Here is a 17,868-nt window from a genome sequence, read left to right on the forward strand (position 1 = left end):
GACACGGAGTTTTGAAGCAGGTGGGGGCTGGGGCAAGGAAGCTGAAGGGGTCCAGGACCCTGGGAGGCAGAGAGGAGCGGGCAGGGCTGTGACCCAGCCTTCTCTGCATCTGGATGGCAACGTGATCTGAGGCAGCCAGGAGGAATTACCCAAAGACTGCTGGGAGCTGGGAGGAGCAATGGAAGGAAAAGTAGGTTCTAGAACAGAAAGAGCTGGTGAGGACGCACCAGCAGGCAAAATATTACGTGATCATGAAAATGGTCCTTACGAAGACCATAGCGACGCGGCAAATTTTTGCGCCACACTGTTTAGTAAAAACTGCCGAGCGCACAGTGCCATGTGCACGTTACGAGTTCGGATGAGCCGTGTGCACCTTACGAGCCAGTGCAAGCGGCGGGCACCTTACGAGCCAGTGTGAGCGGCGGGCACCTTACGAGCCAGTGCGACCGGCGGGCACCTTACGAGTCCGTGTGAGCGGCGGGCACCTTACGAGCCAGTGTGAGCGGCGGGCACGTTACGAGTCAGTGTGAGCGGCGGGCACCTTACGAGTCACTGTGAGCGGCGTGCACCTTACGAGTCCGTGTGAGCGGCGTGCACGTTATGAGTCTGTGAGTGGTGTGTACATTACGAGTCCGTGTGAGTGGTGTGTACGTTACGAGTCTGTGTGAGTTGCTGCTGAGGCAGGAATGTGGGTGGGATGACAGCAAGATAATCTATGTCTAGTTACGTTTTCTTTAACGGCAGCCTATTTAGCTTGTTAACATCAGATAAAAATCAGAACTGAAGGGCCGTGGGGGTCAGACGGGATGACAAACACCAACCAATGCCCGGAATCTGTTCCTTGGATCCTTCCGTTCCTCCCTCCTCCCGGCTCCCCCAAAACACTCCCCTGCTTAGAGAGTTAAGGAAAGGAGCCGGGCGCGGTGGCTCACACCTGTAATCCTGGCACTTTGGAAGCCTGAGGCAGGTGGATCACCTGAGGTCAGGAGTTCGAGACCAGCCTGACCAACATGGTGAAACCCCGTCTCTACTAAAAATACAAAATTAGCCGGGCGTGGTAGCGTGCGCCTGTAGTCCCAGCTACTCGGGAGGCTAAGGCAGGAGAATCACTTGAACGCGGGAGGCAGAAGTTGCAGTGAGCAGAGATCATGCCGCTGCACTCCAGCCTGGGCGACAGAGCGAGACTCTGCCTCAAAAAAAAAAAATTAGACAAAACACATAAAAAAGAACTGCAAAACTGCTCTAAAGGTCTCGAGGCAGCCCCTCTTCTGGTTGAAACGTACAATCTCCAAATGTTTCATTTTTATATAAACAGATTCTGCCTCAAATCCATTTTTTTGAAAGGGGCAAAGGAAGAGAGTCAAGGAAGGGAACGGGATGAGGAAGGAGGGAAGCAGAAGAGGAAGAAAGAAAAGGAGGCGGAGAAGGCAGAGCGGGAGGAGGTGGCACAGGAGGGAAGAAGGAAAACAGAGAAGAGGATTCAATGGAGGAGCAAAGGGCCCTCACCCCGGCCGCCCGGCACCTCCAGCTGCTTCCGCATCTGCTCCAGGCCCTGCACAGCCCTCAGGCCGTCTGCCCTCCCTGAAGGTTGGGGCACGGGAGCCAAACCAGCCAGGGCCCCCGGCCTAAGAGAGAAGGGGCTGTAAACCTCCCTGCAAAGAGCGCCGTGCTCCCTGGCAGCCGAGGATTACTCAGACAACTGCTAACGGGGTCTGTCTTCTGCCAGGTGTGTTGACAACGGTCTCCTTAGAAAAGGAATTTTCAGCACCGCACACGGCTGCACATTCCCCAGGCTGCGTAAAGCTCTGGGGGTGGGGGGGAGGCAGCACTCTGGAAGCCAGTTATTCCCACGAGACCAGGAGGTGGGGGGACGCCAAATGCCAGGTCCTTGGTGAGCCCAGTGGTCCTGTGGAGATGGGTCACACAGCCCGGCTCAGCCCAGGGCACTGAAGGAAGCCGGTGGCCAGCCTGCCAGCAGCAGTGGGACTTTTGGCCAGGCCGGCCTGGGGCCCAAACTCGTCATCAAGACCACGGCAGAGGCCGCCCCCCTGTGAGATGGACAGCTCAAGGGTACAGCCTCGAGGCCCCGACTCCCCCACCCGTACCGCCCCCCAGACACCTCAACGCACTGGCAGCATTTGGAAGGCCCCCTTCACTCGGCAGGGTGATTCTCAAAACCCCAAGATGCTTATAGGACTCCAGGTTGTGCGGTTACCCAGTTCTGCATTTTTTTTTTTTTTTTTTTGAGACGGAGTCTCGCTCTGTCGCCCAGGCTGGAGTGCAGTGGCAAGATCTCCGCTCACTGCAAGCTCCGCCTCCCGGGTTCACGCCATTCTCCTGCCTCAGCCTCCTGAGTAGCTGGGACTACAGGCACCCGCCACCAAGCCTGGCTAATTTTTTGTATTTTTAGTAGAGACGGGGTTTCACCATGTTTGCCAGGATCATCTTGATCTCCTGACCTCATGATCCGCCCGCCTTGGCCTCCCAAAGTACTGGCATTACAGGCGTGAGCCACCATGCCCAGCCATAGTTCTGCTTTTTTAAATTTTGGAGACAGAGTCTCGCTCTGTTGCCCAGGCTGGAGTGCAGTGGTGCAATCTCAGCTCACTGCAACCTCTGCCTCCCGGGTTCAAGCGTTTCTCCTGCCTCAGACTCCCAAGTAGCTGGGATTACAGGCACCTGCCACTGTGCCCGACTAATTTTTTTTATTTTTAGTAGAGATGGGATTTCACCATGTTGGCCAGGCTGGTCTTGAACTCCTGACCTCAGGTGATCCACCCGCCTTGGCCTCCTAAAGTGCTGAGATTACAGGCGTGAGCCACCACGCATGGCCTGGGTTACCCATTTTCACCCGAGCCTGTCAGAACACTCTGCCCTCACATGACTCAATCCACAAAATGACCAGCAGATCAAGCCACTGCCCCAGTGTAAGTCCAAAGACAGGCCAAGTGGAGGCGGCTCCCCTTGGGTGCAGGCAGGGGGTGTACCTGGCACTGCTCTGTGAAGGAATCTTTATACAAGCTCTTCAGCGGGAGAGAAACAAGTGAGATGGGACTGAGACCCCAGGGCACAGACAGACTCAAACAGGGAGCAGGACGTCCCCAGAGAAGCCCCGCAGGATGTGCAGACCAGACACTCCAACAGCCAGGACCCTGCAGAGCGAGTGTGTGTGTGCGAGTCTGTGTGTGCGTGTGTGTGTGAGGGCGCGAGTGTGCATGTGTGACTGTAGGTGTGTGCATGTGTGTAGGTGTGCGTGAGTGTGCGTGAGTGTAGGTGTGTGTGCACATGTGAATGTAGGTGTTTGCATGTGAGTGTAGGTGTGTGCACGCGCGTGTGTGTGAATGTGTGAACGTGTGTGTGTGTGTGTGTTCACATACCTGGAACACGTCCACTGAATGACACTGGAAGCCGTAACCACGGAATCACACAAAAGCTCAGAAATATTCAGAATTCAATCAAAAATACTGGTCAGAGTTTTGTGACGCTACAAAGCTTATGAATGAACACACAGTTCCTTCAAAGGTATTTCGGCCCAGCCTGGCCACATTTAAATATCCTCAGAGGCAAAGAAAGGCAAACTCCCATCAAGGGATAGTGCAGTCTAGGGAGGGCGGCTGGCTTCTAAGACTAGAGAGAAGCCAGAACTGATACCAGTGAAACCAGGGACTGAGTGAGACGGGCTCTGAAGGAGAAACAGCCCCCGGCTTGGAGGACAAGGACAGGGCACCACAAATAGGGCCACCGACGCGGACTGAATGCCGGACGTGGGGCTCAGCCCAACCTCGAAGCACTGAGAAGACGCTTCCAAAATGATATCCCTGGAATGATATAATGATTTCCTTAATACGTGAGCATCTTTCAAACCTAGGAGGATCTGGAATTAAGTTTAGAAATATGAATCAAACTCATGCCACTGACGTCTCTGTGTGTCAAGAAGTGCATGCATATTTGGTATTTAACTTCAGTATTTTTTTTTTGTTTAAGAGACTACGGCCGGCCGGGCGCGGTGGCTCACGCCTGTAATCCCAGCACTTTGGGAGGCCAAGGCAGGCACATCACAAGGTCAGGAGTTTGAGACCAGCCTGGTCAAATGGCGAAACTCTGTCTCTACTAAAAATACAAAAATTAGCTGGGTGTGGTGGCAGGTGCCTGTAATCCCAGCTACTCAGGAGGCTGAGGCAGGAGAACAGCGTGAACCCGGAAGGCAGATGTTGTAGTGAGCAGAGATCGCGCCACTGCACTCCAGCCTGGGTGATAGAGTGAGACTCCGTCTCAAAAAACAGAAAAGAAAAAAAGAAAAAAGGCTGTCCTAGGGTACCTTATTAGTTTCAGGTGACCCCCTGGCCTGAGCGTTGGCCACCAGCAATACGGGCAACCCACGGGCCCTCACATCCAGGAAGGAACTCCGTACCTCAGAGAGGAAGATTCTGCTCCACGGATGATGAGGTGCTGGGAAAGAAAACGCCTCTATGTGGAAAGGCCTCCTGACCCAACGGAGCAGCAGAGGGGGCGCGGCAGCAGCTCCACACTAAGTGACAAGTGTCCCCGTCTTCCAGGCCCTCGTACGAAATGACACGTACTCGGACCAACACTGTCGTGTTCGTGAAGACGTCGTCACACTCCGCTCCTCAGATGTGCCCGACTGTCCATCTCATCCTGTCCACTCAAGGGCAGCACTGGGCCCCTCTCCTAGTGACTTCCCGTGGAGCTCAGTACGGAGAGTATGGGATGGTTAGCACGCACTCAATACATCAAATCTGGCCGGGCACAGTGGCTCACGCCTGTACTCCCAGCACTTAGGGAGGAATTTCACTCTTGTCACCCAGGCTGGAGTGCAGTAGTGCGATCTCGGCTCACTACAACCTCCGCCTCCCAGGTTCAAGCGATTCTCCTGCCTCAGCCTCCCGAGTAGCTGGGATTATAGGTGACCACCACCACGCCTGGCTAATTTTTGTATTTTTAGTAGAGATGGGGTTTCGCCATGTTGGCCAGGCTGATCTCGAACTCCTGACCTCAGGTGATCCACCCACCTCGGCCTCCCAAAGTCCAGGGATTACAGGCGTGAGCCACCATGCCTAGGCAGTAGTTACAAATTCAGCTGAGTCTTCTAGGTGCTAAAGCAAAGAAAATAATTGTGGTTCATAATGAAATTCAAAGTATACAAAAGATAAAAACAAAAGCCTGCCACCCGGTAGGTTTTGAAGGCGATGAGGCACTCACAGTTCAGCTGACATCCATCCGTACGATGAGGGCAAGTGTCCACTCTAGATCCCTAAGCTCTGTAGGTTTTGAAGGCGACGAGGCACTCACAGTTCAGCTGACATCCATCCGTACGATGAGGGCGAGTGTCCACTCTAGATCCCTAAGCTCTGCAAAGCGCAGGGCCTGTATCTGTTTCATTCAAGATAAAAACGTTCTTCTTGGCCTGAACCTTTAACGTGCCTCCGGATCATGAAGGGGTGCTCCAAGACCCAGCCATGTCAAACAGAGTCACACTTTGTACACACCTGTGCACACATGCGCACACACACGCGCGCACACAGAGGCCAGTAGGGAGGATAAGAGGGGCCTGAATGTGACCGGCGGGCCTTTGTTAGGGGAGTCGGAGGAAGACACACATCAGAGACCATCACCTCCTGGTGTATAAGGGGAACAGGGATTAGAAGAAACCCAGGATATCTCTGTACTGAGAAAGGATGGAAAATCCACAGCCATCAGGAGGGGCAGGACACGGCACTCGGTAACGCTTGGGAGAGACCTGGGCCCTACGTAGCTGACTAGCATCTCACCTGTAGCCCCTCCAAGGGCCTCTGGTTGCAACTGGAAGCTGAGGCCGAAACCCCTTCCCACTGTCCAGTTACAATCAGGCAGTCACATCGCTTTTAACTAACACAGAGTCGTTCTGGAGACGAAGACCTGAATCCCATGGATTAGAAGGACAAAGTACAACCCATGTATTTTTTTAAAGTGCAAAATGCTTACAGCCCCCCAGACCTTCACTGTCCCTGTCATGGTCTCTGAGGAAGGAGAGTGCCCTGTGAGGACCAGGCCAGGTCTATCCTGTGATGTTGCAGCCAGGATCCTTCTGCAAGAAAACGTGTCGGCTGGGCCTCTGCACGTGCGGTTCCGTCCGCCGGGACCTTCCCTCCACCATCTGCTTGGTCCGTTCCTACTTGGTTTCCAGATCCACTGGGGCATCCTTGGTCTTCTCTGATCTCCCCGACAAGGCCAAATCTCCCTACCCCAGCACTGGCGGCTTCGCATTCAAAGCACTCACAGTTCAACTGACATCCATCTGTATGATTAGGGTGAGTCTCCGCTCTAGACCTTTAAGCTCTGCAAAGGGCAGGACCTGCAACTGTTTTATTCAAGACTGTGACTCCAATCCCAGGCAGAGTGCAATGGCATCCAGTCACCCCTCAGTAAAGACATTCACTCAGCAATGAACGAATAAATGAATTAAGAGATGGGAAGCCCTCCTGACCCCCACACAGTGGTAATTCAGCCAGCTATTCAGGACCACTGGCGTAGGGGCATCCCGAAACTTATCTCAACAAACACAGCTCCTACCCCCAGGCACGGGCACCTTAAGTGTCTCTGCAAAGGGCCAGGCAGGAGTAAGCGCTGACCTCCTTGGCATCTCCAACTTGGGGCCTTTCCTTCTGGTCCACTAGGCAACATCATGTCCCTCAACTTCTGTTTGGAAAGCAAACGCTTTCATTTATGCTGTTAACAGGAGGCAGCAGCGCCCCCCGACACACCCCAAATTCCCCTAGGATTAATGAATTGATCTAGACTATTAACACTCCAAGTGTGGTCCATGGGCCGGCAACATCAGCACTGCCTGGAGGCTGCTCAGAAACAGTCTCTCAGCTCCCGCTTAGCCCCACCAAATCCAAATCTCCATTTTCAGATCTCCAGGTGATTCTCATATGTACTTGGGATTGAGAAGCACCAATCTAAAATTAAATATTATTTTTTTAAAACTTCTGCTCCAAACAAACCCATATATGTATTCTAAATGGTGAAGAAAAAAGGTCAAAGAGCCTAATGAGGCCAGACGTGGTGGCTCACGCCTGTAATCCCAGCACTTTGGGAGGCCGAGGTGGGCGGATCACGAGGTCAGGAGATTGAGACCATCCTGGCTAACACGGTGAAACCCCATCTCATTAAAAATACAAAAAATTAGCCGGGTGTGGTGGCGGGCGCCTGTGGTCCCAGCTACTCAGGAGGCTGAGGCAGGAGAATGGCGTCAACCCAGGAGGCGGAGGTTGCAGTGAACCAAGATCGCGCCACTGCACTCCAGCCTGGGCGACAGAGCAAGAATCCGATTCAGGAAAAAAAAAAAAAAAAAGAGCCTGATGAGATGCCCCTCAGGTGCAGAACTTCTGGAAATCTGGATTTGTCTTTTTTTCCACTCTCTGTAACCCTAGGAGCGCTGAGAACTCAATTATTAGCTGTATCTGTTTACAGCTGACCAGCATCTGCCACTAATGATACAAAGAGAACGCGTTTAACTCAGACTGCCCAGTTACCTGCTTTGCGAAGAGAAAAACCTGGCTGGGTGAAGGCTGGGAAGGAGGTATTCACACAATAAAGAATAAAAATACATTCAGTCTCATTAACAATCATTATTTCCGGCTGGGTGCAGTGGCTCACGCCTGTCATCCCAGCACTTTGGGAGGCCGAGGCGGGTGGATCACTTGAGCCCATGAGTTTGAGACCAGCCTGGGCAACATGGCAAAACTTCATCTCTACTAAAAATACGAAAAAATGAGCAGGGCGTGGTGGTGTGCACCTGTAGTCCCAGCTACTCGGGAGGCTGAGGTGTGAGGATGGCTTGAGCCCGGGAGGCAGAGGTTGTGGTGAGCCAAGATCACGCCACTGCACTCCAGCCTGGGTGACACAGTGAGACCCTGACTTAAAAATATATATATAATTTCTGAAAAACACCATGATTAGTACTCTAAGTCCTAGTTTACAACACTCTCAGGAAATTGATTTTCTCACCGAGAAGGTGATACCGACTCAGCCCTCACTATCACGCCTCTTTACATACTTTACCTATTCATGCTCCCAACAATTCTCTGTGGCAAAGCCTTACCACCCCACTTTGCAGACAAGGAAACTGAGGCCCAAAGACTCTGAGTGATGAAACGGGAGATCACTCTCAAGTCTCTTTCACAGTAAACCTTTGGGATAAGATTCTGGCCAAGTCATTTGGGAGGCTGTGCTCCATGTCCCAACCATATTAGAATCCACCATGGGCCGGGCGCGGTGGCTCACGCCTGTAATCCCAGCACTTTGGGAGGCCGAGGTGGGCAGATCACGAGGTCAAGAGATCGAGACCATCCTGGCCAACGTGGTGAAACCCCATCTCTACCAAAAATACAAAAAATTTAGCTGGGCGAGTGGTGGGTGCCTGTAGTCCCAGCTACTCGGGAGGCTGAGGCAGGAGAATGGCGTGAACCCGGGAGGCGGAGCTTGCAGTGAGCTGAGATCGGGCCACTGCACTCCAGCCTGGGCGACAGAGTGAGACTCCGTCTCAAAAAAAAAAAAAAAGAAATGCACCATGCTGGACAGTGAGAAGTAGCTGTCTTACTAAGACAGTATTTAGTATTAGTATTTTTTGAGACGGAGTCTCCCTCTGTTGCCCAGGTTGGAGTGCAATAGCACGATCTCGGCTCACTGCAACCTCTGCCTTCTGGGTTCAAGCAATTCCCCTGCCTCAGCCTCCTGAGTAGCTGGTACTACAGGCACCCACCACCACGCCCAGCTAATTTTTGTATTTTTAGTAGAGACCGGGTTTCACCGTGTTGTCCAAACTGGTCTCGAACTCCTGAGCTCAGGTGATCCACCTGCCTCAGCCTCCCAAAGTGCTGGGGTTACAGTGTGAGCTGCCATGCCCGGCCTGACAATACTTATTTTTTAAAAATGGCTTAGAATTCACACCATGAAAATTCTACACTGCTGAGAAACATGAAAGGCACATGAATATTCATGGAAATAATGATGCTCTTCTTCTTAAAGGAAAGCCAAAGACACGGTGAGCTCAGGTGAGCAGGTTTCCAGGAGCCGCACGTAGCCGGGGCCTGGAGCGCCTACCTTGGATTCCGTACAGCCGGTTAAGGCGCGACCGCCGGGCCTCGTCCGTGTAGGGGACGGCGAGCCAGGGCATCTCACTGAAGTACTGTTTGAAGGACTCCTCCGACCTACAGAGAGACACATGTGGCGGGCAAGGCTCAGTATCCCCACTGCACCAACGCTGAATCCTCCCACCTCTGCTGAGTTCTGCCCAGGGATGCTGCAGAACCCGGGGTATCCCCACTGCACCAACGCTGAATCCTCCCACCTCTGCCGAGTTCTGCCCAGGGATGCTGCAGAACCCGGGGTATCCCCACTGCACCAACGCTGAATCCTCCCACCTCTGCCGAGTTCTGCGCAGGGATTCTGCAGAAGCCGGGGTTTCTAACCACTGTGCTCCTTAGGCAACAGGCTATGGGAGCGTGTTATTCTACCCCGGCTGGTGTCCACCAAGAAGCAAATGCCTCCACACAGCAGGTGGGTGCCGGCTAAGACGCCAGCCCACTTCAGCAGCTCCCATCCGGGCAACGTAACTCAGGTCCAACTTTCCATTTCTCAGCACACACAGGTCTTTCTTGCCTCAGAGCTCAGATGTGCACAGCCACTGCATACCCGCGGGAGTTCTAATTTGTGCACGGAACAGTGACTCATATGGGACCTCAAATTTAAACCAACCATATACCTATGATTCCACATGTAACAAACCCTAGGAAAGGCACATCTACTCAAGCGGCAGAAGCGGATCAGGGGATCCCAGGGCTGGGTTTATGGGCGGAGACCGACCCAAGGAACCTACGCAGTGATGAAAATGTTCCGTGTCTTATCTGTGATGATGGTGGTGACATGGTACGTACATCAGTCAGCTGAACTGTGTACCTTTGTTCCGTGCCTTGTCTGTGATGATGGTGGTTATGTGGTACGTACATTGGTCAGCTGAACTGTGTACCTTAAATGCATGCATTTTATAATATATACATTATGCCTCAATAAAGTTGATGCTTACAACTTTAAAAAAAGTGACTGTGGCCGGGCGCGGTGGCTCACGCCTGTAATCCCAGCACTTTGGGAGGCCGAGGTGGGTGAATCACGAGGTCAGGAGATCGAGACCATCCTGGCTAACACGGTGAAACCCCATCTCTACTAAAAATACAAAAAAATTAGCTGGGCGTGGTGGCGGGCGCCTGTAGTCCCAGCTACTTGGGAGGCTGAGGCAGGAGAATGACGTGAACCCAGGAGGCAGAGCTTGCAGTGAGCCGAGATCGTGCCACTGCACTCCAGCCCGGGCAACAGAGCGAGACTCCGTCTCAAAAAAAAAAAAAAGTGATTGTGGCCAGACATGGTGGCTCACACCTGTAATCCCATCACTTTGAGAGGCCAAGGTGGGCGGTTTACTTAAGCCCTAGAGTTCCAGACTAGCCTGGACAACATGGCAAAACCACATCTCTACTAAAAATACAAAAATTAGCCAGGTGTGGTGGCAGGTGCCTGTAATCCCAGCTACTCAGGAGGCTGAGGTGGGAGGATCACTTGAACCCAGAAGGTGGAGGTTGCAATGAGCTAAGATCGCACCACTGCACTCCAGCCTGGGCAACAGAGCGAGACTCCACCTCAAAAAAAAAAAAAAAAAAAAAAAACTGACTGCTGCACCTGGCACGGCTTCACGCTGAGACGGGAGCTGTGGCACAGCAGAGACGGGGAGCTGTGGCATGGCAGAGACGGGAGCTGTGGCACGGCAGAGCAGGACTGTGGGCCAATAAGCCAAGCCCAGGATGGTGTGGACACCACAGATACAACAATGCACAAAGTGCCCTGCGTGTGCCGGCATCTTGGATCCTTTTGGGAACAGGACATAAGCGGCAGAGGTCACTGGTGACTCAGTCTAAACTGGAGCGGGAGTTTTGAGGTGAAGGAAATTCACTGATAAGTGAGGCCTTAGAGAGGGCAAGAAGCAGAGGAAACTGAGGCTCAGAGGAGCTGACTGACTCCAGGAAGAATGCCTGTTTTGTGATTCCTTATCTGTGTGTATCCATGTACATTCAAATAGCACCAGACAAAGCACAGGGCCAGAGCTGAGGAAACAGCCATCCGGCCGGGCGCGGTGGCTCATGCCTGTAATTCCAGCATTTTGGGAGGCCAAGGCAGGAGGATCATGGGGTCAGGAGATCGAGACCATCCTGGCTAACATGGTGAAACCCCATCTCTACTAAAAAAAAAAAAAAATACAAAAAATTAGCCAGGCATGGTGGTGGGCACCTGTAGTCCCAGCTACTCGAGAGGCTGAGGCAGGAGAATGGCGTGAACCCGGGAGGTGGAGCTTGCAGTGAGCCAAGATCGCACGACTGCACTCCAGCCTGGGCGACAGAGCGAGACTCCATCTCAAAAAAAAACCCAAAAAACAAAAAACAGCCATCCCAGACAGGTGTCTGATTACATTCGTCTCTGGCTCTTTTCCATCCTCCCCCTTCCTCCCCCTTCCCTGTCTCTTCACCACAATCTAAAAAGCTGAGCAAATCAGAAAATCCGTCCTAATCTCAAACAATCCAGGCCTGAATTGGGACATCCCCCAGTATTTACAGCAAGAAGAGGTTTTCCTCAGCTCCCCTTCAGACGATTAAAGGAGTAAATGTGGCTGGGTGCGGTGGCTCACACCTGCAATCCCAGCACTCTGGAAGGCCAAGGTGGGCGCCTCATGAGGTCAGCAGTTTGAGACCAGCCTGGCCAACACGGTGAAACCCCATCTCCACTAAAAATACAAAAATTAGCCGGGCATGGTGGCAGGCACCTGTAATTCCAGCTACTCAGGAGGCTAAGGCAGGAGAATCGCTTGAACCCAGGAGGTGGAGGTTGCAGTGAGCTGAGATCACACCACTGCACTCCAGCCTGGGAGACAAGAGCAAGACTCTGTCTCAGAAAAAAAAGAAAAGAAAAAAAATGGATGTCAGCTACCTACAGAAAAGGGGCCCAGCACTTCACGGCACGACTGACCTGTCTGCACTAACGAAGATGATCTCGAAGTTCTGGCCTGCCTCCTTGATCTTCCGGTAGGATTCCACCAGGACCCGGGTGAGGCTTCGGCAGGGCGGACACTGAAAGACAGGACAGCAAGACCCACTGCGTCACACTGCTTCTCCACCTCCCAGCCACTCACCATCCAAGGCCGGGCTAGCAGGACTCAAGCAGGACTGGGACAGCAAAATCCCGTTCATGAAAGGGGTGGAAATGAGATGGGTATGGTGGCTACCTGGGAGGCTGAGGCCGGAAGATCGCTTGAGCCCAGGAGTTTGAGGCCAGCCTGGGCAACACAGCAAGACCTAACCTCCTGCATGAGGCAAAAATAAGCTTGCCTCTCTTAATGGTGAGCATCTGGCACAAGCACCCGCATTGTCCCTATGCAGTGTGTGAGCAGGTAGCATGAACTCATCCACATGGATTAAGAGAAATATCCAGGCTGGGCGCAGTGGCTCACGCCTGTAACCCCAGCACTTTGGGAGGCCAAGGTGGGTGCATCATCTGAGCTCAGGAGTTCAAGACCAGCCTGACCAACATGGAGAAACCCCATCTCTACTAAAAATACAAAAATTAGCCGGGTTTGGTAGTGTGCATCTGTAGCCGCAGCTACTTCAAAAGCTGAGGCTGAAGAATCACTTGAACCCGGGAGACAGAGGGTGCGGTGAGTTGAGATTGTGCCACTGCACTCCAGCCTAGGCGACAGAGCAAGACTCTGTCCAAAAAAAAAAAAAAAAAAAAAAAAAAAGGGCCAGGCACGATGGTTCATGCCTGTAATCCCAGCACTTTGGGAGGCCGAAGCGGGCAGATCACCTGAGGTCAGGAGTTCGAGACCAGCCTGGCCAACATGGCAAAACCCTGTCTCTATTAACACAAAAATTAGTCAGGCGTGGTGGCATGTACCTGTAATCCCAGCTACTCGGGAGGCTGAGGCAGGAGAATCATTTGAACCCAGGAGGCAGAGGGTGCAGTGAACTGAGATCACGCCACTGCACTCCAGCCTGGGTGATAGAGCGAGACTCTGGCTCAGAAAAAAAAAAAAAAGAGGGCTATCGTTATAGATCAGTCAAAGAAGTCATTTCTTGCTGCTTTTTTCATTCATAATCATAAGCACTATTCAACCAGGCCTCGGGCACAGGAGAAGGCCAGAAGGCCGGGAAATTCCTGCCTGGGTGTCTCACCCCCAGAAGCCAACCACGGCTGGGCCTGCTGGGAACATCACTGCTTCCTTCTGTCTGAGCCAAAGGGGGTCCAAACACTCACCCAATGTGCGGAGAAATAGACGCCCACGTGAGACCCCTCCAGGCTGCTGCTCTCCAGAGACTGCCCATTGTTTCTAAGCAAGGGCCCTGCAATGACTTCCCTGAAGGGTTTCGGTCCCCAGGGGAACTCCAGACCTGAAACAGAAACAGATGGTAAAAGAGGGTTTAGACTCTTCTTGATGACCTGGGACCCAGGAGACCTCAGAGCGGCAGGCATGACAACATAATCATCAAACAGTACTTGTCAACACACCCACAGCGTCTGCAGCTAACACAGGAATCAAACTAGCGCCATTCCCTGCCCTCCTGGCAACGGTTCCCAAACCTGGATGGGTCACAAGGTCTGTCTTCCGAGAACTTTTTTTTTTTTTTTTTTTTGAGGCGGAGTCTCACTCTGTCGCCCAGGCTGGAGTGCAGTGGCGCGATCTCGGCTCACTGCAAGCTCCGCCTCCTGGGTTCATGCCATTCCCCGGCCTCAGCCTCCCAAGTAGCTGGGACTACAGGTGCCCGCCACCACGCCCGGCTAATGTTTTTTTCCTATTTATTTTTAGTAGAGATGGGGTTTCACCGTGTTAGCCAGGATGGTCTCGATCTCCTGACCTCGTGATCCACCCGCCTCAGCCTCCCAAAGTGCTGGAATTACAGGCGTGAGCCACCGCACCTGGCCCTTCCAGGGGCTTTTGAAAAGTACGAATGCCCAGGCCACTTCCTGAGGCTGGAGACCAAGGGGCGGATAGTCACAAGGTCTATCTTCCGGTGGCTTTTGAAAAGTACGAATGCCCAGGTCACATCCTGAGGCTGGAGACCCAGGGGCAACGCAAAGATGTACGTGCAAAATGAAACAGGCTCCCCAGGTAACTCTGATGAGGGACTCGGTTTGGGAATCATCGCCTCGGGGCCTCGGGAATCAACCCGATACCCGGGATTGTGGATTCACCTCCCAGCCATCACATCCCAGCGGCTGTCAGCTCTGACTGTACTTGGAATCAGCTGGGGAGTTTAAAATACCACGCTCCTGGGCCCCACGCCCGGAGATTCTGATTCCATTGCTCTTGATGGGCTCAGGGAGCCAAGTGAGAATTTAAGTCTAATAAAAGAAAAGAGTAAAACCCACCCAGCCCAGATGGTCCATGTTCTGATGACACCTAAGCTCCAGGTAGGGGGAGTTGAGAATATGCTTCCCGCTCAACTGAACCATGTTTTCTCACAGGGTGGTCCATGGACCTGCTGCCTCAAAATCGCCTGGGGGCTGGGAAGGAGGAGCACAGGCTGGTTGAAAATGCAGGTGGTCGGGCCTCCCCGGAAACAAGAGGGATCCGCAATGCTCTGGAGGTCAGGCTCGGGATCCACACGGGGACCAGGCTCTGCGGCTCAGCCCCACGATCCCAGCACTTTGGGAGGCCGAGGTGGGCGGATTGCTTGAGCTCAAAAGTTTTGAGACCAGCCTGGGCAAGCCTAGGGAGACCCCGTCTCTACAAATAACAAAAAATTAGCTGGGTGTGGTGGTGCACGCCAGTAGTCCCAGCTACACAGGAGGATGAGTTGAGCTCAGGAGGTCGAGGCTGCAGTGAACCGTGATCATGCCACAGCACTCGGCCTGGGCGACAGAGGGAGATAGTGTCTCAAGAGAAAAAAAAAAAAAGGAAAAGCTTCACGCTGGGTTCCACCATGCCGTGGTTTTTACTGAGGACAATTCTTTGAAGTAGGTGGCATTTTTACTGGGAAAATGTGTGAGCGGGGTTGAATCTTCTCACTGGACGGATTAAGTGAGGGGAGGAGATCTCACGGCCCTGTTCTCACTCACTGCCAGAGGGAAAGACGCCACGCGGACGGCCCTGAGCAGGGAGGCTGGAGGAGCACGGCCCACGCGTAGCCAGCAAGACCAAGGCCCGCAGGGAGTGACAGCTCCAAGCAACGAGGTGCACTCACCGCCAAGGCCAGGAGAGTGACACGGGGGCTGGGACTTCGCTATGTAATGTTTTAAAGAGGAAAAACCCCACTCAGCCTGCCTCTAACTGTGAAGGGGGCAGCCGCCACGGATGCAGCACTAGAGGCCGGGGTCTGAGCTCTCCGCTTTCCCACAGCCTCCGCGGCCCTCCAAACGGAGCTTCTTATGGCAGAGTCCATCTCTTTCGGCCCATGAATTAAAGCCCCTAGGAGGGACATTCTGATCCCTGTGAAAATCTTAAAACCATGTCCTAGGGAATACTATGATTTCACCAAGACGACATTCTCTACCACGTAAACCCACGTGTATCTATTTCACCAGTACTCTCTCTACCGGTGGGACGGAGATTAGCCTAAGGGCATGGAGGAGGAAGGGCTGGGTAATAAGAGGACCATATGCACGGGCTGAGGTTTTACCTTCTGGGTCATCTCGGATCACCAGCAGCCCATTCCTGCACACAACCTTCCCAGTGGTGGCGTCGAGGAATATTAGTGATGGAATGTTGGAAATTCGGTATTTGTTCCAAAGTTTGAGCTGTATGAAGAAAAGCAAAAGAAGGTGGTTAAGTCCAAACCAGATTCATTGCAGAGTTCTTTTGAGCCCCTTAGGTCTGGAGGCTGGATGAGTGGGCAAGCATTCAAGCACACAGAAAAGAATAATGGATACCAAGCAGGGCTGCTGGGCAAAGGGGCACGTTAACTACAATCCCACTGCCCCCCGGGGTCTGTGACAGCGCGGGGGGCTCCGAGGAGGGAGGTGACGGTCCCACTGCCCCCCGGGGTCTGTGACAGCGCGGGGGGCTCCGAGGAGGGAGGTGACGGTCCCACTGCCCCCCGGGGTCTGCGACAGCGCGGGGGGCTCCGAGGAGGGAGGTGACGGTCCCACTGCCCCCTGGGGTCTGTGACAGTGCGGGGGGCTCCGAGGAGGGAGGTGACGGTCCCACTGCCCCCCGGGGTCTGCGACAGTGCGGGGGGCTCCGAGGAGGGAGGTGACGGTCCCACTGCCCCCCGGGGTCTGTGACAGTGCGGGGGGCTCCGAGGAGGGAGGTGATGGTCCCACTGCCCCCCGGGGTCTGCGACAGTGTGGGGGACTTGGAGGCGGAGGCTGATGACCCCACTGGCCCCCATAGTCTGCAACAGCATAGGGGACTCAGAGGCGGAGGCTAATGGAGGACCACACTCATCCTGGAGAGTACTACCCTTCCACGTCTCTAAAAATCACAAAGATGAAGATGGATTCCACATCTTCAGAACACAAGCAGACCACCAGGTGGTTAAGGAAGGAAGGGAAGGTTTTCACGAGAGCCTCGCCACCCTGGCAGTAGGCAACAGCAGCTGCTCTCCACGGCCCCTTCCCCCCAAGGGAGAAGAGACGGGTTTTCTGACAGAAGGCCACGGAGTTAACATCTGCCCCCTCAGCCCTTCACCAGGTCCCTGCACTTGAAGTATCACAGTCGTCGTTACGTTCAGCCCACAAAGCACCAGGGAAGCAATGCCCAGGGCCAGCCCCAACCCTCCGCTCTCGGTGCCACGTAAAACACGCTTCAGTCTACTGTCAGATTCTTGAGGTTGGCTGTGCACACGGTCAGAGGTCCAGGGTCTGAGAGGAATAAAGCTGACAAAATGTCAATGCAAAGCCCAGGGCTGGAAGCCAAGCGTGGGCGGCCTCTGTTCGCCGTCGGGGTGAAGCCTCCTCTGTTCGCTCACTGCCGTCGGGGTGAAGCCTCCTCTGTTCACTCACTGCCGTCGGGGTGAACGCCACATGGGCAGGTGACTGGGTGCTCTCGAACTTCCCCGCCAAGCCCAAAAGCCACATAATTAAATGCAATGTCGGGGCCAGGCGCGGTGGCTCACACCTGTGATCCCAGCGCTTTGGGAGGCCGAGATGGGAGGATCACCTGAGGTCAGGAGTTCAAGACCAGCCTGGGCAACATGGTGAAACCCTGTCTCTACTTAAAATACAAAAATTAGCTGGGCGTGGTGGCTCACATCTGTAATCCCAGCACTTTGGGAGGCCGAGGTGGGTGGATCATGAGGTCAGGAGATCGAGACCATCCTGGCCAACACGGTGAAACCCCGTCTCTACTAAAAATACAAAAAATTAGCTGGACGTGGCCGGGCGCGGTGGCTCACACCTGTAATCCCAGCACTTTGGGAGGCTGAGGCGGGTGGATCACAAGGTCAGGAGATCGAGACCATCCTGGCTAACATGGTGAAACCCCTTCTCTACTAAAAATTACAAAAAATTAGCCGGGCGTGGTGGCGGGCGCCTGTAGTCCCAGCTACTCGGGAAGCTGAGGCAGGAGAATGGCGTGAACCCGGGAGGCTGAGCTTGCGGTGAGCCAGGATCGCACCACTGCACTCCAGCCTGGGTGACAGAGTGAGACTCTGTCTCAAAAAAATAAATAAATAAAATAAATGCATTGTTGGGCTAACTATGTTCCTCCAGAAAAGTCAGAAGCAGGGAAGCTGCAGAGTGCCCCACTGTTTAGGCCATTCGGCTCTGAGCCTCCCTGCTGGGGGCTTGAGGGTCCCGGCAGGAAGGCTGCGCCCTTGGGCAGAAGAGGGC

General features: G+C 53.6%; 1 protein-coding gene across 7 annotated transcripts in view; it reads right to left on the reverse strand.

Moving 5' to 3' along the window:
- Positions 1–17,868, reverse strand: part of NXN (nucleoredoxin) — a 179,623-nt gene that overhangs the window by 10,297 nt on the left and 151,458 nt on the right. For all 7 annotated transcript variants that reach the window (XM_055367082.2, XM_031003187.3, XM_063700897.1 and 4 more), the window contains exons 2-5: positions 15,717–15,834; positions 13,354–13,487; positions 12,070–12,170; positions 9,106–9,212 (exon numbers count right to left, since the gene is read on the reverse strand). In XM_055367082.2, the coding sequence (XP_055223057.1) occupies positions 9,106–9,212; positions 12,070–12,170; positions 13,354–13,487; positions 15,717–15,834 (460 nt within the window). The remainder of the gene's footprint in view (positions 1–9,105; positions 9,213–12,069; positions 12,171–13,353; positions 13,488–15,716; positions 15,835–17,868) is intronic.

This window comes from Gorilla gorilla, chromosome 19, assembly GCF_029281585.2.
Source record: "Gorilla gorilla gorilla isolate KB3781 chromosome 19, NHGRI_mGorGor1-v2.1_pri, whole genome shotgun sequence".
Taxonomy (NCBI): Eukaryota; Metazoa; Chordata; class Mammalia; order Primates; family Hominidae; genus Gorilla; species Gorilla gorilla.